Raw genomic sequence first — 25,200 nt, 5'->3', positions numbered from 1 at the left:
TCAAGGGAAACAAATTATTTTTGTGACACCCTGTACCAACCTTAGAGGCTCTAGTGTGCCAAATGCAAAAGCTCTACATCCAAGATGGATACAATGGGAAAACTCCCTCACTGCAACAGATGTAGATTACAGATTTGACTCTACATTACAAACACAAGCATTTCTCTAGAAGGAGCAAGAATATCCTCTACTTAATGAAATAATGCCTCTAGATCGCTATGACTATATCATTTACACTGATAGTTCTGCACAACCAACTGTAAAGACAAAACAGTATTTTTCAGCTTCATGCGCAATCGTAAGAGGCCGTATGCGCAATGGAACCTTCCATCCTAAAAAAAACCTACACACAGTCACTCGGTGATTGCACAGCACCGCTGACGGAACGTAAGGCTCTAGTACTGGCACTACAGAATACATATACTGGATTCCCCACACTCTTGTGTAATTCGTTTTTTTTTGTGCAGTCACTTTATGAATCTCTTTATTATTGGAGTCAAAATGGTTTCAGGAATTCGAAAGGCTGCACAGTGAAGCACAAGTTGCTTTGGGAGCAGGTGGCAATGCTAAAGTAATGCTTGCAACAGGCTCATGTCATACATACACAGAGTGATCAGCCAATTGGTGTGCACGTTGCAGGGAATTCATTGAGAGATGAAGCCACAAAAGCGATGGTTTGTAATGCAGCGGTTGCTGCGATAACTCGTTCAAGTAGCAGAATAGACAGAGATTTCATGGTGGCCATAAATGCTGCATGCAATGACAAACACTTACATAAAGGTTTTCCACTTAAGTACTCCTACAAATTATATGCACAAAACATACCGTATAATCAGAAGCCAGGAGTGGGGTATATAATAATACCAAACAGTGATTGCAGACTTGGACTAATACTGGCTGCACATGAGGGTCTGGCTTCATCACATGCTGTGGTGGCGGCTACAATTTCTCTATTGCAGCAACACTATTGGTGGCTGGGTCTTTACAAACAAACCACAAACTTTGTCCTGAGATGTGACATCTGTTAGCAGATGAAAGGTTTTGCAGAAGCGCATCCACCCCAGACACCTCTTTTGATTTCAAGCAAGCCTGTGGCTTGTGTATACTTGGATCACTGCGGCCCCCTATCGTAGGATGAGGCTTACAAGTACATTTTGGTGGCAGTTGAATCCTTCTCTCAGTTCCTGTAGGTATGGTCACAGCATTCAGCTGGCACCCCGGAACTGTAAAAAGGATCTGACAGTCTTTATTGGTGCATATGCACTTGGCACATTACATTCTGACCAGGGTTGGTTGTTTAGTCTTGGGCGTACAAATAGGCCATGGACCGTTTGGGTGTGATCTTGCATTTCTAATCTCCATACCATCCTGAGGGAAACGTGATCATAGAAAGGAAAAACCGGGACTTAAAGCAGTCTTCAACAGCAAGGGTGGTCGCAGTTCGGTCCATCACCTATATGGGGTCCAGAGAGCTTTGAATAACATACAAAGAAAGTAGTCCCTGGGTGGTCATACTCCTTATGCGATCCTGTTTGAGGTTAAGATGTGGGTCCCAGACCTTGATAATGACAGTACAGTAGTTGCTGAAACACCATTTGACATTAATAAACATTTGGCTGTTTTACAGGAATTCCATGATTTCCAGGATGAACAAAGCAATGTCGAAGTAAAATGCACGACCACTGGAGAAGTTAAGGTGGTTCGCAAAGAACAGTCTGGATCACATAGATCGGGGATCTGGTCCAAGAAAAGGCTGTGGACAGAAAAGAGTTTGGGTCATCTTACAGAGTGCCTGTCTCGGCTGTCAAAGGCACACAGATTATACTTCTTCGACCCTTGCTAGACACAGAGACATAAGGTTTGTCTCTATTGATCTGATCAAACAACCTATATGGCCGATTCTCAACAGTAGACTGCATGGAATCCTGGGTAGCTACCAATCTCCTCTCGTTGCCATTCAGGAAGTTCAGATGGAGGCTTTAATTAAACCTGTTCTCTTCAACATGAGACAACGATGAACAGCAATGAAATATGTCTTCTACCTGTTTAAAAAACAATGACTACTATGCAGTCTACAAGTACAAAAACACAAATTTCAATTTGGGATCCAGAAATGAACAAGATCTACATTAATGGATCTCAGATTGAGTCTTCCTCAAACTTGAACCAGCCTGCAGAGCTGCCGAATATAGACCGGATGGTGTCTTGGTACTTCATCGACTTCAATGACTTCTCCTCAGATGCATCTGAGGTTCCACCGCAGGCAACGCCTCTGCCGCTGAAACTGAAGGTGTGTGTTGTCTATCATTTGCTAAAAGAACATACCTTGTTTCTCCATGCTTTCACCTTCGGATTACAATTGGATTGCTTTTTCTAGTATTTTGGATTGAATTTGTATCTGAGTTCTTCATGCTCCTAAATGGACGCTTTGCCCCAGAACACTCTGCAGTACAGACTGTAAATAAACTTGGTTCTAAAACCACACACATTATCACACCATAAGCAAAGAGATTTGTCCCCGGTGAACATTTCAGCTGTTCCAGCTCTGACGAGATTGTGTGGGACAAGGTATCATTTGATGTGTATGGTCCCACCAAATGATTACAAATTCCACTTTTGTTTAAAATTTCGTTGAATTACATTATCATCCCTAGCACCATTTCTGACAATTGGGACCTTCACACTGTATATGAAATGTTAGAAGTTCTAGAACACTCAACTGTGTTTTCTTCTGATGAATTAGATGATGGTACAGCTAATTTTGAAAAACAAATTCTGGTATCAACTTTACGGTAATCATTTTCAGTACAAAGCTATTACACCTTGTGAGGTCATTAACTGTGCTCAATCGGAACATTGCCCTCACCACCGAAGGGTAGTTGAAAGGAGTTTGCACAAAAATGTGATTATTTTTCTGGTTACGACACATGTGACCCAGCCTCATTCTATTATAGTCTTGCACCCTCACCTGCAATGAAAAATGTGTTAACTGACACTAAGCTGATATATTCTGCTTCCCAACTCTCTGTACAAGGTTTTGACTTTTGGCGGGACACAGAAGATGTAAAATCTATTTGGGACACTAAGGATTGGCAAGTTCAGGGAACAGAGGCTTTATTAAGAGCCTGCTTAATACCACAGCAGATGATTTTCCTGAACAAAACTGTGCCGTGTCTTGGCCTTGCCAAGATAAAATTATTTAACACACCACAAGTTTCCACTCTTACAAGATTTGACAACTGGCAGCAAATAACACCATATGATGAACACACTGTTGATTTTATGCTACTTAAGAGTAGACATAACTCATCACATCTCAATTGGAGGAGATGATTAGTATGGCAACTAGGCACTAATAAGTGCCAAAACAGATTCCTAGGTAACATTGGGGGATTTACTGCCCATAGGCCTGACATGCGTCAGGTGCTCAATGAACAATCAGGGGTGGTAACAACTTACAGTGTAGGGAAGCTGTCCCTTGGCTAGCTAAAACCCTCTACGCTGGCACAGCTAAATCAGCAGGTGTCCCTTTTATCTAATGACCTAGAATTATGAGACTTTTATTAGGTTTTTGGAAACCAAGTCACAAATCCTTCTTATATGCTGTCAATAATGAGCTATGGAAGATATCTCAACAGGAAGCTGCTGAAAGGCTACATGAGATTGATAGAGCAAACTTAGAACAAGCTCGGGCTGTAGTAGACAACGGTATTACCTTATCATCTAGAATTTATTCGCTGTATAACATTGTCTCATCCACAATAGATGTGCTTCAGCAAGACTTGTCTTCGTTACAACATTGACAGTCCCAGCTTAGGTCGTTTGTTGAGCTGGACACTGCAAACACAGTGTTCTGGCCATTTGCCATAGCAATAATATAACGGACCGGTTTTCACTGTATCATCTTTCAAAACAACAGTTAGCTATGGCACGAAAAGGGTACACAGACATAATATCGAAATTTAAATATCGATATACAAATATATCGAAATTTAAATATCGATGTAACATAATATCGAAGGTAAGTAATATTGACACTATTTAATATCCATGTCAGTAATATCGAAGTTAAATATATCGATGTGTAGTAATATCGATGTAAATTATTTCGATGTTAGTAATATCGATTTTCTAATAATTTTTTTGTATATTATAATGTATATAATATGTTTTTAAGTATTTATTTATGTGATTTAATTAAATTTAACATTTTAGTTCAGTAGCGGGTTGTGGGTTTATAGAGGAATAGGGTGGGAAGTAATTTAATTATGTTAAAATAAGTATTAATTAGTAGGAATGATTAATTAATTTTAATTAATTGGTAATTAATTTTAATTAATTGGTATTAATTTTTAATTAATAGATTAATTGATAGATATGTTATGTAGCGGGTTGTGGGTTAATAGGGGAATAGGGTGGGAAGTAATTTAATTATGTTAAAATAAGTATTAATTAGTAGGAATGAATAATTAAATTTAATTAATTGGTAATTAATTTTAATTAATTGGTAATTAATTTTAATTATTTGGTATTAATTTTTAATTAATAGATTAATTGATAAATATGTTATGTAGCGGGTTGTGGGTTTATAGGGGAATAGTATGGGAAGTAATGTAATTATGTTAAAATAAGTATTAATTAGTGGGAATGAATAATTAAATATAATTAATTGGTAATTAATTTTAATTAATTGTTAATATTTTTAATTAATAGATTAATTGATAAATATGTTATGTAGGGGGTTGTGGGTTTAAAGGGGAATAGGATGGGAAGTAATTTAATTATGTTAAATTAAGTATTAATTTGTAGGAATTATTAAATAGTTTTTATTAATTGGTAATTATGTTTAATTAATTGGTAATTATTTATGTAATAGTTTATATTTTGAATAATTAATGTTATTTTTTATTTATAAGTATGTTATTTTAACTCCTACGCTATCCAACACTTTCCCTACTGTTGCACTCTCTGGAGTGGGAATAGTAATTTTTACCCCTACGCTATCCAACACTCTCCCTACTGTTGCACTCTCTGGAGTGGGGATAGTAAATTTTACCCCTACGCTATCCAACACTTTCCCTACTGTTGTACTCTCTGGAGTGGGAATAGTAATTTTTACCCCTACGCTATCCAACACTTTCCCTACTGTTGCACTCTCTGGAGTGGGAATAGTAATTTTTACCCCTACGCTATCCAACACTTTCCCTACTGTTGCACTCTCTGGAGTAGGAATAGTAATTTTTACCCCTACGCTATCCAACACTTTCCCTACTGTTGCACTCTCTGGAGTGGGAATAGTAATTTTTACCCCTACGCTATCCAACACTTTCCCTACTGTTGCACTCTCTGGAGTGGAAATAGTAAATTTTACCCCTACGCTATCCAACACTTTCCCTACTGTTGCACTCTCTGGAGTGGGAATAGTAATTTTAACCCCTACGCTATCCAACACTTTCCCTACTGTTGCAATCTCTGGAGTGGGAATAGTAATTTTTACCCCTACGCTATCCAACACTCTCCCTACTGTTGCACTCTCTGGAGCGGGAATAGTAAATTTTACCCCTACGCTATCCAACACTTTCCCTACTGTTGCACTCTCTGGAGTGGGAGTAGTAATTTTTACCCCTACGCTATCCAACACTTTCCCTACTGTTGCACTCTCTGGAGTGGGAATAGTCATTTTTACCCCTACGCTATCTAACACTTTCCCTACTGTTGCACTCTCTGGAGTAGGAATAGTAATTTTTACCCCTACGCTATCCAACACTTTCCCTACTGTTGCACTCTCTGGAGTGGGAATAGTAATTTTTACCCCTACGCTATCCAACACTTTCCCTACTGTTGCACTCTCTGGAGTGGGAATAGTAAATTTTACCCCTACGCTATCCAACACTTTCCCTACTGTTGCACTCTCTGGAGTGGGAATAGTAATTTTAACCCCTACGCTATCCAACACTTTCCCTACTGTTGCACTCTCTGGAGTAGAAATAGAAATTTTTACCCCTACGCTATCCAACACTTTCCCTACTGTTGCACTCTCTGGAGTGGGAATAGTAATTTTTACCCCTACGCTATCCAAAACTTTCCCTACTGTTGCACTCTCTGGAGTGGGAATAGTAATTTTAACCTCTACGCTATCCAACACTTTCCCTACTGTTGCACTCTCTGGAGTGGGAATAGTACATTTTACCCCTACGCTATCCAACACTTTCCCTACTGTTGCACTCTCTGGAGTGGGAATAGTAATTTTTGCCCCTACGCTATCCAACACTTTCCCTACTGTTGCACTCTCTGGAGTTGGAATAGTAATTTTTACCCCTACGCTATCCACCACTTTCCCTACTGTTGCACTCTCTGGAGTGGGAATAGCAATTTTTACCCCTACGCTATCCAACACTTTCCCTACTGTTGCACTCTCTGGAGTGGGAATAGTATTTTTAACCCCTACGCTATCCAACACTTTCCCTACTGTTGCGCTCTCTGGAGTTGAATAGTAATTTGTACTCATACGCTATCTATGTTTTTAATTTTATTATTATTACTTTTATGTTGTCAATAATTGTTATTTATAAAATTAAATTATGTTTATACAATTATTTATATATATTTAATGTATGTATTTTTTTTGTAATGTTATGTTATTAATTGTAATTTATAATACTATTGTATGTATATACATTTATATTTATAATATATTTTTATATATTTATAAGATATTAAAATAATTAATTTATAGTTATTATTAATGAAAAATATGCTGTGTATTATATATTTATTAATACTTTTTTTTACATTATTTGTTAATATTTTATAAAATATTAAATTTTTAAACATGTTTATTACATTCATAATTATTATTTTGTTAATATAATATTTATATTTAATTAAAATATAACGATATTGTACAAAAAACGATATTTTTAACATTCGATATTTGTTTTCCGATATTTTGGTACTTACCTTTTTAAAGATAGCATCCCGATATTTTGTCCCTCGATATTTGTGTTGCGATATTTTGGTGTATCGATATTATGTCTGTCGCTAATTAGTCAGACATTCCATGAAAAGATGCTAAATACACAATGGTACACATTGAGAAGCAAGATAGAATTCATTTTACCATTGCAGAGATAGCATCCTCGGATTGGATAATCCGCAGGTACATTACAGTGCCGATCTCCACTTTCCCTTTCAGTACTGTCTACAACACAATCAAGTAGGCAGGCATGACGCATTAGGTGAAGGACTCATACATGAACAATGGGAACTTCCTTTCCTGTTCCTGTGTAGGAATAAGGACACTGAGGTTTTTCTCAGGTGTTTTGACTGCGAGAATACCTTGAGTGGGTCCCTCGTATGCAAGGATGCACATGGCATGCATTATTTTTGGGCAGCAATGGATGTCCCAGTTCAAGATTGAAGAGAGTTGACACTGCCTCGTGTCCTGTTGTGTTGTGAACGTATTGTGCATTTCTTTGGAATACCTCTGCTACAAGAATTGGATGAACATTGGTTTCTGTCTTTCCGGGCTGTATGGCTTCATTGCATGCAGCCTGTGTTCCTCTTCCGCTGCCTCTTATGCACTTACAAGTGTGCCCGCGTTCTGTGCTTGGGATCGCAGGTGGTTGAACCTTGGAACATATACGTGCTGGTGGACTCACTGAATACCCATCTGTACAGCTGTCCCCTATAAATACCTATGCTCCTGGCCGCGTTCTATGAGCTTTCTTGGATTGCCTCTGCACCTAGTGGTTTGGATCTAAGCTCTGTTTCAATGAAACATCAGGTGGCTGTATTTTATCCCTTAGTGGCTGCTGTGGGGGTTGGATGGGTACACACTTGCTTTATCCATTCACTCCGAGGTTTGCCTCTGGGAACGTTGTCTGCAATCCTTGGGAAAGGCAATGTTTTGTATACCACTCGGAACATGTAAACATCTGCTTTTCCGTGTGGTGGGAACTTTTATTCGGCCTGTTTTTACTTCTAAATTTGTTTTTAAATTATCTTCATTGCAAGCGCTTTTATATTTTTGTATGTTTGGCTTTCTTTATGCTTTAGGCCTCCAAATAGCATGAGTGCCTAGATTTTAATGTGGTTTTAAAGCGATATTACGATACACATTTTTAGCATTTTCCTTTATGCTAACATATGGGATGCCCCATGGGTAGCCATGCTCTATATAAGTGCTTATTCATTCACTCATTCATTCATTCATTCATTCATTCATTCATTCATTCATTCATATGATTAGTTTGCTTTTTATAGCATTTCGGCCAATATGTGTATCAGTAGTGGGTGCCATGTGCCCATCTTAGGCCCATTTTGCATTTATGACGGTTGGACTGGTTTCCAAGAAACACCGGCTTTGCTGACACAGAACATTTTGTGTGGATATTATCACACAGCCTTGGCATTAGTGCAAGGCCCCACGCGAACGTAATACAAATGTGTTTATTATTACATCCATATGGTGACACAGCTGTCTGGAGAACAGAAACAATAGTTACCTGATCACAATCTCGGCCTGAAGCAAGGATGCGTTTTTCTGTATATAGCCTTTGTTTTCTAACATAATAAGATAAGACCCTTCTGTAGATTTGTGGGGTCCCTGCATGCTGAAGCTTTCACAAAGCAGCTGACTGACAGCTCTGTGAGGGGGGTCCAGTTTGTGACCAAGATGGGATCATACACTCTTATCCACCAGGTAAAGGGGTTAGATCATCCAGACTGGGTTTTTGGCAGACCATACATTTGCACTCTACACACTCAGGTTAGGGTTTGCATCATAGGAGTACTCTAGATTGGTATAATCTTTTATATGCATGCATATATAACCTTTTTCAACAAGATGGTGGAACTCTTTGTTTTATTCACTGTGTTAACACTTATTGTAGCTTTTGTCTGCTTGTCTGTTAATCATAGCACGTATCATCAATTGGTGGAGGGAGAGAGAGTAGAGATCCTTTCAATCTCCTTTCAATAATTATAAATCAATGTGGAAAGGATCACTGGTCCTGCATAACCAAGGTCTGCAGGTGGATCGGTAGGTGTCTCCCAAATAAAAGACCCTCATACACGTGTACATGTAGAACGAGTGCTTGGGACCGTCTAATAACGAATGCATGTACTTTTAAATAATTGTAAGAGTCTATACTCGAACAGGTATTACATAGTTATACCAATGTCTAAGATAATCGTGATGACACAGTAAAATTGATTAGCGCCTTGGACGTCATGGCAGTGTAACAATAGAATTGCGCATTAAATTAAATAGCGCTTTCAATATCAGGGCACTGTAAAGGAATGATCTCATGACGCCTAAATACAATTTTGGGATTTATACATCACAATATTCCGTATAGAATTTTGAGAATGAGTAAGTTGACGCTTAATATGAATGTGACTCTGAGTTTAGTATTGCACAACTCATTTTTAATTATATGTTTTTTAATAATATGCTTCTTAATTTTCAACTGTGTCTCTATGTCATTGTACATTGTTGAAGTGTCTTTTCCCACTTATTTGCTACAAATGTGGTTGCACTATCTCCCTTTTCTTTCATTACAGGTACAATGTGACCTACTACCACAAAACGAATCAGGTTACAAATTTACCTTTTCCCCTTTTTTTCACTTAATCACTTTATGGTCCTGAGGAAAGCCGACTGACCAACAGGCAGATAAGGCTGAAACATGTCGACCACTTTTTTTACCTCACAAGATTAGTACGCTAGAATTCCTAAATAATTCCATAGCGACACGCCTTAACCTTTTACCCGAATCCAGAAATATTAAAGTTGAACCTCTGGCTGTCCGGGTATTTTAGAACACCTTTATAGCACTATTTCACTTATTCACCATCACTACTGTTTTAACCAATGGTACAACCTCCTGGAGGAGGGTGCAAACAAAAACTGACCCAAGGATTACGCACTGACACGTGTTACAAGAAGCGGGGACACATCATATACCGCTACACGACTCTGAAAAAACACGTGTATGAGGGTCTTTTATTTGGGAGACACCTACCGATCCACCTGCAGACCTTGGTTATGCAGGACCAGTGATCCTTTTCCACATTGATTTATAATGTTAATCATAACAGCCCAAATCTTCTATTGAAGAATCACTATGGTTCAATAAATATTGAAAACACTCCTTTGTGTATTCTTTGAATATTTATCTGAGCAGAAAGAAGCACAAGTGACTGAGTGAGAGTTTGAAGTCTGTCACCAGGGTTCTTGGGGGAACAGAGTTGTCATGCCTAGTGGTTACCAGAACTGTTCTCTCCCTGTTCAGGTCTACAGGGGCTAACAGTGGCACTGTGCCCTAGCTAGTCCAAGGGACAACATATCCTAAGGAGATAAATGGAATCATTAAGGCACCATCCTAAGTTTATGTTGTCTGCAAAAGTGCAGTTCCTATTGATGAGTGGAAACTACACAACATATTATTAATTTTTTTGGTGGTATTGAATGCTTTACACAACATGCTGTAGTGTAGTTCCTACATTCCCAATAGGCTCTGCGCATTGGAATAATATATCCTAAAGATGTGACGTAGGACTTATGTCTACTAGGTTGCTATTGAATATATTAAACTTAATTGTGAGTGCCAGCTAGCTCAGAGGTCACTAGAAACTTTCTCGAATTTAAAAGAGGGGATTTAGGGCCCGATGTAGGTAGCCCTTTACCGATCGGAATCGGCCGAAAATACCGATTTTCTGCCGTTTCCGATCGGTAAAGGGCTATCGAGATGTAGGGGCACATTTTCGGTAATTTTACCGAATCGTTATCATTACCGAATCGGTAAATTTACTGACTCAGTAATATTTACCGATTCGGTAATGATAACGAATCGGTAAAATTGCCGAAAATGCAATGGAGGTAGCCAATGTTGCATCAGCACATGGCTTACAGAATCGGTATTTTACCATGGAATACAAATCCATGGTAAAATACAGATTCCTGTGTACATGCACATCTATGCATGTACACATGTGCCATGTGACAGACAGACGTGCCCTTAGGGCATGTCTGTGTGCCACTTTGCACACATGCCCATTTTGGGGGTGCTAGAGGGTGTCAAAGTGACACCCCCTGCACCCTTGTGAATTCTTTAATTACCGATTCGGTAAATACCGAATCGGTAATGCCTAATCATTCCTATGGGCTTCAAAGCCCATAGGAATTAATGGGCATTACCGATTCGGTATTTACCGAATCGGTAATTAAAGAATTGTTAAGGATTCGGTAACGAATCCAGATGTTGGGACCTACATCCCATTTACCGATTTTGAAATACCGAATCGGTACAATTCGGTATTTCACAATCGGTAAATGGGATTTACCTACATCGGGCCCTTAGTTTCTGACAACGGCATAAACATGACAACTTTGTTTCCCCAAGGTAAAATTGATCTTCAGAGTCATGGAAACAATAGAAAGCTATTTTATTCAGTCATTCGTGTATGCTTCGTTTCACCAGAGGTGCAGAGAACTAGAGAGACAGGCATTTTCAATAAAAGTATTTATTGAACAGTCTTCTTTCTCATGCAGAAGAAGTGAACTGCTACAATCGTAAGACTTGTTGCAAAGTATAATGCGTACAGTATGAAGAGTAGGATAAAATAGTACTGTAAAAGCATTGTATGGTTCCTAGACCATAGATAAATACATACATACATAACAAAGGCTAAAAAGTACTCAACTGGTGCTTCTAAAATACGCCTACCCCGATGTACCTAACCTGAGTCTAGTACGAGGGAAGAAGTAAGTGAGGTGTAGCATAAATTTAGTATTCTTTTTGCCAAGAATCTATCCAAGATTTCTCTAAGGGTCTAATCAGCTCCGTACCTTGGTTTTAGAATAAAGGAGGTCAGTCTCAGGACTCGATTTCCCAACAACCCGCAACGGTAGCTTGGAAACACTGGAGCTGGATTTCTCGGCCAGAGAAAAGACAGCGTCTCTCTCAGTGCGTCTGCTGGAGGGTCGGCTTCCTTCGGCGCTTGCTGTAGCAGGATGCGTCGGGCAAGTAGATACTCGAACTGCTCCAAACCACTGTGTGTTTGCTAAGGCAAGTGTGGACATATTTATACCTTGAAGGTGCTGAGATTGACTTAAAGGTGGACATAATAACGTCATCAAAGAGTCTCAGTTCTTTGAAAACTCCACGAGTTCTTGGATAAATCAATGTTGAAGCAAGGGGAAGTCCCTAGCTGCTGAAGCCGAGTTTTCCAAGAAATCGCTGTTGTTTTTTGGAACTAGTGGAAGTAGCCATGACGTATTTGGTCTGCATGAGCTATGTCTAAATATGGTTATGATCTTTATGCCTATATATGGACATGGTGATTTATACCTATATAAGGGCATGAATCGGGAAAATTACACTAGGGTCCTAAAATTCTCTACAACAATGCCTGTCTCCTAATATAAGCCTGACTGCTCATTTGCCAAGCTACCAATGGTTGAGCAAGGATTAATTTACCGGGACTTGACTGGACCTTTTTTATTTGTGGTATTATTACTAGCTAAGGGTGAATATCCCCACCTACTAATAACCCACTTTCCTACAGTCACTCTGTGGAAATCCCTCATAGCGGTAATCAGGTGAGATATCATCTTCACCAGTACACACTATAAAATAACACAGCATAGAGATCATAGTGCTCCAGCAATTGAGTAGTTGGAGGGGCAGGGAGCTGGATTTCCCATTTCTCTAGAAACTAAAGCATAGACGCGGGCCAAGATTGCGGTTTTGGCCAATAAAAACAGAATCTACAATGCTGGGGATAAAGCCGATAAATGTATACATTGGCTAGCTAATAGGGAGCCAAGTACAAGTTTTGTCCGGGGCATACAAAGCTGGGTGCAGTGTATGGTCACCGACCCTCAGGGTGTGGCAAATGCCTTTGTTGATTATTATTAGGAAGTATATGCAGAGCATTAGCCAGCATTCCAGGCGTGGCACAAACCTTTCATCAAGGACCTACCCCATCCCAAACGTCTGCTGGGGTACATGGATACTAGGTCTCCATTTTCAAAGGAGGAAGTTATGACTGCGATTTTCGGTATACCCACTGGCAAAACTCTGATCCTAGTGGCTTCCTGATAGAGTTTTTTAAAAGATACACTTATAACCCAGTTCCACAGCTGCACCTTTTTGTATGAAGAATCCCTGCAGGTAAGAACCTTTCCATATGACCAAAAAGGGCGTCATTTGGCAGTCATACATAAATAGGGTAAACCCCTGGCAGATTGTGACTCCTATACTCCGATCTCCCTGATCAATACTGAATACAAAATACTGGTCAAGGTGCCATCCAATCACCTCAAGAAGATCATCCGAACCCTGGTCCATTGGAACCAAAATGGCTTCATGCCTAACACGAGAACTAGGCCCTGCCTGTGTCACTTGCATCTGACTTTGGATTTGGCACAGTGCTCTGCGGAGCCACAAGCAGTCCTTTCAATTGATTTCGAGAAGGTTGTCAAATCATTTGCATTGCCCTTTCTACACGTGATCCTTGAGGAAATGAACATTGGCCCTTTATTTTGGGCATGTTTAAAAATCCTTTATAGACTCCCATGGGCCGTACATAAAGGTGGAAAGGGTGATAAATTCTCCCTTTCTGATACAGTGGGGCACGGATCAGGTTGATCTCTCTACCCCACCTGTTTGCACTGACAATGGAACTCCTAGCGCATTGAATCCAAAGTGAACCTCAGTTAGGGGCATAAGGGCGCACTTCAACCACGAAAACCATATAGCTCTATATGCAGATGATACCTTGTTATATGTATTTATTTATTTGTGAAACTTATAAAGCGCACAAATGCACAGGGATGTCTCGGCGCTTCGGATGTGGCAGAAAGAAACAAAATTATTGATTAATGTAGAATGCCTGAAATGCACTATCACCCACCTCATTCATATTTTAAATATCTATGGGGAGGTCGCTAACCTTCCGGTCAACTTGGAGAGGTCAGTTCTTTTCCAAATCAATATATCAACATATACAATGGGCACTGTGGAGTGTAGCCCTCTAAGGAGCACTTCCAGTTTTAAATATAGGGGACTGTATATCCAGCTAGACCCAGAGCTAAGCTGGAAACATAAGATAACCCTGTAGTTAAGTCAGCGATGCTTCCAGCTTGAAACCAGGGCTAAACCCCAACTCTCAATGATGGGGTAAAGAGCCCTGTTCAAAATGATTTCCTTAACCCAATGGCTCTATCTTCTTCTAAGTAACCTGCACGTCCTCCCCTGGACTTTTTTGCTTGATTGCAAGCTACTATCACTACCTAAAAATGCAAGAGTAGCCTTCAGCAAATGTATACAGTCTCCTCGTGATGGAGGGTTGGGCTTGGCTGACATCTGGTTACATTATCAGGCCTCACAGTTACAGCCCCAAAATGATTGGCAAGACATGGACAGGGCTGACTTAGCCGTGGGATTGGAGGAGACCTTGCAGGACTGCTGATGTTGTTATTGCAATTATACAACAATAAGATGAGCTAGGACCACATTGAGTATAACCCAAAACATTCTTGATTGCTGTCACTGCTCATTAAAAGATACTAAATGTCATTGGAGACTTACAAGGGAAACCTCCCTCTGGCAGAGAACATGGCTGCCAGAGGTCCCCCAATTAAATGGCGTTTCTAAGTAGGATGTTATTGGCACATCCAAGATTGGTGATCTGTGTGGAGATATTTCACAATAAGTCCTTTGATCAGCTGCAGAGGGAATTTGCGCTCCATAAAACACAATTCTTTCAATATCTCCAAGTTAGACAAGCTATTGAAAATCATCTGAGTGCCTTAGAGATGATCCGGAGTCCAGCCTGCTAGAATCCCATCTAACTAAGAAACGGCCGGGGAAGAAAGCTAGCTTCTCCACATATAGGACGCTGATAGTGAACATGCCAGACACTCTACAGACTCTAGGGGACAGGTGGCAGCACAACCTGGGTCCACTAGAGGAATATTGGGCAGAAGTAAAAATGGCTGCTAGGGACTTAGTGATACCAGCAAGGCTTCTACTTAATCAATTTCATTATTTCGAAGGGTTTACCTCACACCGGTATAGCTACACAAAATGGGGGTGAGCCCCATGCCTCACTGCACTTGAGGCAGACTGGTTAGGGGCACCTTTATGCACATAGAACGGAAGTTCCCTGGGATATCCAGATATTAGGACAGGGTTCAGGTAAAGCTGGCCAAGGTGTTTGGTGTACATATTGATTAAACCCTCCAGATGGCAATACTGGGAATAATGTGGGGTCGGAAGTGGAACTGAATGGACAAGAAAATAATTGAACTGGGCATGATGATAACGAAAAGGGCGATTACATGACACTGGACATCTGAAGTTGCCTCAACATTGGCTGAGTGGATGAAAGCTATGGATTTCTGTGCTGCAGTAAAGGAAAGAGTTTATTTGGGAGGAAGATGTCCAAATAAATACAAGAACATTTTGTCTCTATGGTGGGACATGATGCAATGAGGGTGTAGGATCTATTTTTCTTGATTTGTAGTGTTTAGCATATGAGGAATTGGGCGTATGCTAAATTAAGCTCGTTGTGTGTTTTACCTCCATCTTGGATGTGACACCATAGAATATCATGTAATCACTGTTGCTGTTGTTATTTTTCACTGCAATGAAGCATTGTAGGCTTTGCAATGAAAGACTAAGATTTCCCTAGTCACCCCAAACAAGAAGTATTTATTCAAGGGTAACCTAACAGTCTCAGATCGAAATGCACACTATGTAATAAGTTATGTCACATGAATAGACTCTGGGAATGACCGTCTCTAATGTAGTAGAATGGTGATAGGATCCTCAAATGTATTCTGTAGTAAAACATTTCTTCTTGCTTGTTTTCTGTTGGTGCATATCCCATGAACCATGTATTTTCGTAGTAAATGTATTAAGCTCTTTGTCTAAAGTCCTATAAAAGACAAAATATTTCTATGTTAGTAGCCCATTTTTTACCTTTCTTAGGAGGCAAATCTATGCTGGATTTCAAGAAGGACTTTATTGAGTGCTTTCTGGAATTTAGGATATGCTTATATACTAATGGATCCCTGGCCCAGTTTATGTATTCCTGTACTGAAAATCTTTAAGTAAACTTTTAAACTTTAGTCTGTCATTCTTATTAGAAATGCTTCAGTTGGCATGCATTTCTGCAAATAAATGAGAGACAGGTTTGTGCACTACAAGGGATCGGGTACCTGAGAGGGGTTGTGGAGGACCTCAGGTGGCTAACACCACATGGATGTGTAAAGCGATTCAGGTTTATAAAGAAAAGATCTCCGGAATTGAGCTGTATCGTTGGTACCGTGTGTTGTATTATGTATGCATGGGTTCTTGTAGTAAATCCAATCAAAAGCATTATAAAAAAGGCACCTACCATGTCTTGCTGCATACATTTTTTCTTGATATTCTATATAGCACTGAAAGAGATGGCTTACCAAATGACCTTTCACCGCAGTTTCTGCATGACTCTGGCACCCCTTCGCTCATCTTGAAAACAATGCAATTTCTAACATAGAAAAGAAAGAAACTCCCTTTAGTTTCTCGTACATTATTTTATGCACAATTTGAAGTCACTTTTAGTCTGTTAGGAAATGCAGTGGCAATCCGATGCAGAGCATTAATTTAAAATTATTTTGATTTGGTTTGGCAAATCATCATCATCATCATCATCATCATAATATCTTTATTCGGTCATTTGTAAAACAAAAGCCATCAAAGTACACGAGAAATAAAACATAAATATATCTACAATTAAAAATAGTATTAAACCATTGCAATCTCAAACACAAATGACATCTTGAATCATTTTAAGAGCATAAAACATGTACCAACAATCTAATCATGCTAGGGGAAGGACACAATACAGTAACCAAGCATGTGAAAACTAAACCATTGAGTCAGCTGTGGATGTGAGATACGTATATATCATAAAAGGATAGGTAAAAAAAGTTAGAAAATGGTGTCATGATCAGCAAAGACATTTTTTACGAATCAACCAAAAAGATAACAGAAAACGACCAAGAGAAAACACAATTGGTCTAGAAGTGTCTGTTTTTAAAATCCTAAATGCAATCTGATACACTAATACTCATGTTAAGGCATATAGGTCTAATCCATCTCCTACGTACCTGCCTATACTTGGGACAAACTAACAAAATATATTCTTCGGTTTTGGCAGCGGGCAGGTTTCTATAGTTAGGCCCTTCATCTCTTTCCCCTGAAATTTCAACAACAGATTACCATACCTAAACCTGATGTACAAGCTTTTAGCGAGTGAGGGCGAGATCAGGTCAAGGAACGGTTCAAATAGGGAGCAAGATTTTATGATTAGGAAGTTTGTAGTTAGCTTACCGCTAGTTGGGTTATTCATGTAATGCTCGCCCACCACCTTCCAGTAAGTGGCATTGAGAAACAAAATGTTACGACTGGTGGCCCTTTCTGGATACTCCCATGAGCTCATTAGGTTCAAAAGCTTGCGCCATTTAGCAATGTGATTGAACCAGGGAAGTTGTTTAGCCCCGTTGAGCGCCAATACTTCCTGAAGAGAATTACGATATTCATTTAGTTGGGGGGTAGTCCATAGATGCAACCAATAGGTTAAGGGTTTAAGGGCAGCCAGATCACCAATTCTTTTTAGCCCAAGATCACAAAAAAGTGGAATAAGTGGTGTTGTGACAGGTAGTGCGATCAAAGCCCTGGCGAAGTTGTTCTCACAAGTCGTTAACTGTTTTACAGGAGTGAATCCCCAGATCTCCGCTCCAAACAGAGATCCATTTTGGGCCTTTGCACCGTATATTTCAAGAGCCGGGGACAGGTTTTGAGTGTAGGATTTTTTTAAAAATCTTCACATTTATTTCGATCTCTGACATAGGGTTAAAAAACTCTTCCGCAGCTGATATTCCCAGCTAATGACTCATTTATGCCAATGTCCAAGTAATCAATATCTTTTACTCGATCCAGGGGTTCATATTTGATCTTGACCTGTCGTATGCCACTGCTTGATTTACAGAGCACCATTAATTTTGTTTTCATGGAATTCAGTTCCAGCCTCCTCTCCTTGCAGAAGCTCAGGAATTTATCCAATAAAACTTGTAAACCCATAGGAGTAGTGGATATTAATACAAAATCATCAGAAAATAGCAAAATGGGTACTTTTGCATTATTCAATGAAGGGGCGTCATTTTTACAATCCAATAGACAACTCACCACATCATGAGAGAACAATGTGGGGGTGAGGACACACCCCTGACGCACCCCACGTTCAATTGGAATCCTCCCTGTCAGTTCCCCATTTGCCCCCCCCCCCCAACCTGGGCATAATTGTCCTTATACAATCTAACAAGCACACACCAGGTCAACCGGGGCACCTTGATCAAGCATAGTCTTCCACAGTAGGTTACGTGGTGCCAAATTGAATGCAGCTCACAGGTCCACGAAAGCTACATAAAGCCGCTGTTTCCTAAGTAGCACGTACTTCCACGCTAACAGAGAAAATCTAAAAGCTTGGTCGCACGTGCTAATTTTTGCGCGGAAGCCAGCTTGGACTGGGGAAAGTACCATCTTTTCATCCATCCAGTCCTGGAGCTTATCTAAAACTTCTCTATTAAAAACCTTCTGTAGGTTGTCAATCAAACTGATGGGTCTATCAATAGAGGGAATAGCAGGGCTTTTCTTTTTAAAGATGGTTATTACCTCTGCCCCCGCCAAGTTTCAGGAATTTCACCACCAGCTAAAATACAGTTAGATAAAACGTTAATGTATGGTGCCTAGATTGCGGGTTCAGACTTAAACAAGTCCCCTGGTCCCCAGGTCAGGTCCCGGGGCTTTACCTGTTTATAGTTTCTGAATTGCTGACAAGGTATCTTCAAGACTGAAAACTCTCGGGGGATTATGTGTGGGCCCACCAGAAGCAGTGACATCTAAAGAAGGCAATGACTGATCAGCGTAGGCATGTATAATGACCCTATCATCGGAGTATAAGCCAGAGAAATGATCCACCCAAACCTCCAGCTGGATATGACTATTAGAAGTGGAATACTCTGCAGTACCCCTAAACACAATCAACCAGAACTTGCAGCAATCTCCTGCCTTTGCAGCTAAAACTAAACAATTCCAATTGGTGTCAGTGTATTCGTGTTTGGCTTTACAAAGAGTGGCTTTATATTTGTTGTGGGCAAGAATTACATCCGATCTAGAGCACCCCCTGACTGCTAATTGTAGTGCCTTCTTGGCACTCTTACAGTCATCATTAAACCAGTTGTGAGACCTTACACTGACACTTTTCCCAGCTTGCCTAGGTTTTAAAAAGACTAACTGCAACTCCTTAAAAAGATGTTTGTGTGCGGCAGTAACATACAAAGTGTTAGACAAACCTGTGCTATCCTTATGGCTGGACATACAGGTTAAGGTGGCCACTACAGACTTATATAATTTAGCATAAAGATCTTGATCAGCTTGGATTTTGGGCCATCTAACTCTCCTACAGTTATTAGTTGGACTGGCTCTATTAGTTTATAAATGTAACAATGAGCCCTCTAAACAGATCCTTGCCCTTTAGTTTTAAAAACAGAGAGTTGTGATCGCTGTCTGTCCTCGGTTCAATTATCATATCTTCCACTAAAGACCATATTCTAACATCAGCGAAGATATAGTCAATTATACTTGTATAGGTGCCCCTTAAGTAACCATTCTTCCTAAATCTGAAGGGGTTCTCCCATTGCATGCCCTCAAGCTCATCCCACTAAACAGATTCAAGAGATCATTACTAAATTGACATCTCAAGCCTGCACCAAAGGCTTCCTGAGCAAAAAAGAATATAACTTTCTTAACATCAAATCTCCGAGATTACCTGTTATATATACACTCCCCAAGATTCACAAAAATCTAACAAGTCCACCTGGAAGGCCCATTGTATCCGCATGTGGCTCTGTCTTAGAACCTCTGGGAGCCTACGTAGACTTCTTTATTAAAGAGTTTGTTCCAACCACGGCATGCTATGTGAGAGATAGCATGTCAATGATCAATCTGGTAGAACATCTCGAATTTGACCCCCTTAATGAGACAATATGCACGCTAGACGTGGAATTGTTATATACAAACATTCCACAAACGGCAGCATTACTAGTCATTCAGAAAATCCTAGACACCCGTCAACGCCCACACAGGGTACCCACTCTTTTCATCCTCCAATTACTAGAATTGTGCTTAACAAGAAATTTCTTTTTCTTCGACAACACATATTTCCAGCAGATTAAGGGGACATCCATGGGTGCTATTTTTGCCCCCAACCTGGCCGTACTGTTCATGGATCAAATAGAAATAGGTTCCACACTGGCATTAAAATGTGGAGGCGATATATAGATGATATTTTCCTTATTTGGAACCAGACCAATTAAACGCTGACCAGTTTCTTACATTGGCTCAATAACAATTGCTGTGGGCTTACATTTACTCTAAGCCATGACAAGGCCTCAATAGCATTTCTGGACCTCACCATCTACCACTCAGAGGGTGAACTTCTGACCAGACTTTTCAGGAAACCTACGGAGCGAAATACGCTTCTTTACTACAAAAGTAACCATCCTGGGCTTTGAGGGACTCCCTACCATATTCGCAGTTCCTTAGGATCAGACGAAATTGTTCCTGTAAAACTGACTATTTTAGAGAGTCTGTAGTTCTCTCCGATAAGTTAAAAGACCGAGGCTACCCGAGGAGAATAGTCAGACAGGCCCTGAAACGAGCGTGGTATTGTCTGCGAGAGGTTTTTACTGACGCCAAAGGAGAAAGATCAGAAAGATAGAATCGCGTGCGTCACGACCTTCTCGCCCGTTTCTAATAAAATCAGAAGGTCAATCATAAAACACTGGCCAACGATTAATGCAAGCTCAATAAACATTGAAAGACCCCTCTTCGCATTTCGCAAGAGCAAAAATCTAAAAGACCACCTTGTAAGAACTGCATTACCAATAACGCCACAGGGAACCACTCTAGACACAGCCTGGGGCTTACCACCACTCATAGGCCATGTAAAATGTGGATGTTGCAATGTATGTGAATACACGGTGGAGGGCAAGAAATTCACCCACAATGACACCACGTTTGAAAGATGTTCATTTTCAAATTGTAATTCTTCAAATGTAATCTATGCCATCCAATGTCCGTGTCCAAAATTGTATGTGGGTCAGACCACACAAAAAGCTAAGACACGCATTTGCCAGCACAGGAGCCGTGTAAGATGTAAAACAACCAATGCTCCTCTGGTGGACCATTTCGTGGAAGTTGGGCACAACGAAAATGACATAAAATGGACAATATTGAAAGTGGTGAAGTTACCAGCCCGAGGAGGAGACATTGCCCGAATGCTCAACAAAGAGGAGCTAAAGAAAATGATTTAATTTGATACAATAAGGAATGGCCTGAATTGAGCAGAAGATTGGACTACCTTAGTATAATTTGCACAATATGCTTCCAGGCCTGGAAGCAAACAAACCAAAAGACTCTGACTTAATTGCACTGTACCATTTGCACCCCTTTTTTAACCTAAGTTGTCCTGGCAATTCGGAAATTAAAATGTCCGTTGTATATAAACTTTAAATGTATTAAATGTCACAGAACGCACTCTCACTTATGTAATATGTAACCACTTGCACTGTACATTAGCATCCAAGTAATCACGTGTCTAATTACTTCACCTACAAGCCATGTGAATCTCACACCTTAAGACCACTAGATATCTGTGCAATATGTCTTAATCCATATCACTTATTAGGCAAGACCCGTTTCAATATGGCGGCCATAGTTTGGCCCCTTTCTATTTCCAATTTTACGTTGCCCCAGAAAAAAACTACGCTCCATTGAGTTTCACTGCAACCGCAGCAATGGTCGGATAGGACATCGTTCCCCCGGGCCTCAGAACACCAACGGCAACGTAGTCAATGCACTACCAAGGTAAGCGCCAGTATTCCTCTGGGTGGAACGCACACTTACAATATTTCCAAATGGAATTAGTCGTGACCCGGTCCCTTTGCCTTTTCTGTTTTAGACGAGGCATCGACACTCCATTGACCGCTACTGTTCTTAACATATGGGACACCGCTCCCCGGGCCACCAGAACCCCTGCTACAAAGTAGTCCCCGTACTACCAAGGTAAGAGTCACCACCTTCACTGTACCGCAGAAAACTACGGGTTTTTTCCGAACCGAATTTTTCATAAAATTGAGAATTCGTGTCCCCTTTCTGCATTAGGCGCTGAAACCCGATCGGACCCTGCAGTTCCATATACACTGCCTTAACATAGGACATCGTACCAAAGGTAATTAAGGATACTTCCTGGGTCCAAGTCACCGGATGGCATGATCACGGTTAATGTTAACCTAAATTTAAGTAACCTATATCTCCTGCCCTTTAGAAAACTTTCGGTGGCATATACACGGACCCTGGAGTCCTACCACAAAAGTGCGGATACTCAGTTCCTGAAATTCAGGTAAAACTCGCTTCCGGCACCTATTAAGATCATTCCCTTAGAGTGTTAGTACCTAATGGGCACCCCTCCTTCCCCTAGGTAGAGTCCCTCAATCGTGCTGTCAGCCACATCTGAAGGCGGGCGCGTCAACCGTTTTAGATAGGACGAGCCCCAACTCGGGTAAGGTAATTAATTTCTTTGAGGGTTTTAAGTATCACTTAGCGCCTTCTCTGCCCCAGGACACTGTATGAATGTACACGGATGCTTTGTCACTCGAGGGTCGCCGAAAAATTAAATCAAAATTATTAGTAGTAATGGAATCTCATAGACTTTATTTATTTTTAGTGAAGAAGAAATATTGCTTCTAAATTTCTCATGTGGTTTTTTAATCAATGTATTGACACCAGTCACTAACGCACCCAGTTATGAAAGCCTAGTACCTTCACCTTGTTTTCATACACTAAATAGAACACGCTAAGTCGATTCCGAATAAATGTACAAAGTAATTGGACAGTCTAACTTGTTGAAGTATCACCTTTTAATTTAGCCACTGGCTATCTTTTTCCGTTTCTTTCTTCCTTCTTTCTCCACAACAGGCGGTTGTATCACAATTCCAGGCAGGCAATTGTTGTCAATTTTAGTCCTGATGATGATCCTGTATAATTAGAGCAAAAAGGGATCGAAAGGTCGACTGATGTAGTGCTTTCACAACCTAACCATTGAGTTTTACTTTAGTTGTGCTTAGCGCTGTCTGGCAAACACTTTAATTTAACATGTAAAAGTGGCCAGCACTGCTCTTTCTTTGCCTGTGAAATCCTTTTTCTATTTTCTTCTTATTCTCCCTTATGTGTTGTGTGTCCTCCATGAGAAAGGTACAGGACTCTGCCTAAAACCATTTATACAAGTGTTTATTCATTGTGTCTAATAAATACCCTGTCCGGCTGGACAGAGGACAAATATAGCTTCCTATCATGGCCTATATTTCATTCTTGTTTTTAAATTTTGGTAAGCTAAGGACCCTTGTCTTCTAAAGTTCAAGCTCCTTCCAGCAGATAGGGAAGCAATCTGCACAGAAACATTAGAGACTGACGGTGGGCAAATTTACCGGCTACCAAATTGAGGATACCCAAAACCTCATCCTCCTCTTCTAGGGACGCACTTAGTAAAGTGTAGGGCACATCATCCACAAGGTTTTAACAGTAAAAATAAATGAATATTTGTATGTTGTGTCTAACAGTGCATGCATTAAAATGGACACATAAAATGAAAGCGGTCCAAGTTTACACTTAAATTTGGAGATACGAGGGTTTGAGTTGAAAATAAGTGCCAAATGGCCATGGCAGGAATTTGAGGGTTGGAGAGGGTGTAAGCGTTACCCCAGAACTGCCCGTTGCTACCCCTGAGACTCTCCTCACAGGCCCTGGCCTCACCGAAAGCTGGCTCAATGAAAAGGTGGCCCACAGTCCTGTCTATCTTTTGTAGTTCTACGTCTTTGTCCCCCCTCAGCATTTCAGTCAAGTAGAAGGCTGCCAAGGGGCTGGGAGCGGGAATGTGATGGGAAGCACTACCCCATGTTCCTATAAGAGCTCCTCTGACAACCCAATATCTTGAAGAGCAAAGCAGCCATGAAAAGTAGATATTACAGTTTATGGCGCCTCAACTCAGTGAGGACTAAGCCTCTACGCCTTATTTTTACAGCCCCATCTGCACCAGCCGGTCCCAGACCTGCTATTGGCTAGCGTTGGGGCTGGAGTTGGAGTCTCCCCTGCATGTCTTTTTGTGTGAAATAGGCGGCAATCTGTGCAGTAGCAAAATGCTGTGGTAAGAAGTGGTGTAACTTGGACTGATTCCAGGGAACGAAATAATGAAAGCAGGTTTAGCTACTTTCCTCCACTATGGCCACCACATGGCAAAGGGATGACCAGCTTGAGCCCCCTTCCCCCACCAGCTAGCAGCAGAAAATGGTAAGAGGTGCTGAAGGAAAGGTAAGGGTTAAATACGGTAATATAGTAATGCAACCGAAACCTTACTATCAAAACAAGTATCTTACAGTTTTAAACTTCCCTCCAGCCACCTGCCCTTATGTATTGGTTCTGGCCGGTGTACCCGCTTTATTAGAGGGTTAGGGGAAATCTTGGGCTGATATCTGTAACAAAACTGTGGACTGGCTAACTAACCATAAAAGGTTTCACTCATCCTGCATGAAAGAGATCCTTCTGGTCCGCCGAGTATGGTGGGTTGGTCAACCCTCCAAAAACATTGATGGGGATTGTATTGTGATCCACTTCCGCTGGCCTCACTTGGTTCTTTGTTTTTTAAGTTTTTGTGAACAAACATTCATCCAAGTTTCCAGAATTTGTGCACCCCTCTGGGTTAATTTTATAGTCCACAATTTAGGTCCACTGATCATACATTCACCCCAATCTCTGTATCCAATAGATTTCAGGCCTTGTCAAACTTGGATACACAGGATTGACAAATGTCCCCAATGTAACACCGACCTTGCCAGATGATGAGCTAACTGTGAGAAGTTGGCCTGATATATAGTGCTCACTATTCTAGTGATCACTGTGTATCATACCAAACGACCCTTATTGATGATTGGTTGTAAGTCAACCTTATAGACCAGCTATCCTAGTAGCATGGACAAGAGCAGTCTTTAGGCTAAACTCTAGAGGGCGTGTTAAGATAGCTGTTATA

The 25,200-nt window shown here is 40.5% G+C and overlaps 1 protein-coding gene across 2 annotated transcripts in view; it reads right to left on the bottom strand.

The window, feature by feature from the left end:
* The window catches only part of LOC147711655 (uncharacterized), a 1,672,131-nt gene that overhangs the window by 1,537,017 nt on the left and 109,914 nt on the right, over nucleotides 1-25,200 (bottom strand). For both annotated transcript variants that reach the window (XM_086922319.1, XM_086922320.1), the window contains exon 2: nucleotides 16,475-16,545. In XM_086922319.1, the coding sequence (XP_086778445.1) occupies nucleotides 16,475-16,526 (52 nt within the window). In that variant the 5' untranslated portion in view covers nucleotides 16,527-16,545. The remainder of the gene's footprint in view (nucleotides 1-16,474; nucleotides 16,546-25,200) is intronic.

Source organism: Lissotriton vulgaris, chromosome 5, assembly GCF_964263255.1.
Source record: "Lissotriton vulgaris chromosome 5, aLisVul1.2, whole genome shotgun sequence".
NCBI lineage: Eukaryota > Metazoa > Chordata > Amphibia > Caudata > Salamandridae > Lissotriton > Lissotriton vulgaris.
Note: the sequence above shows the minus strand (reverse complement) of the source record. Positions and strands in the feature narration are given on the sequence as shown.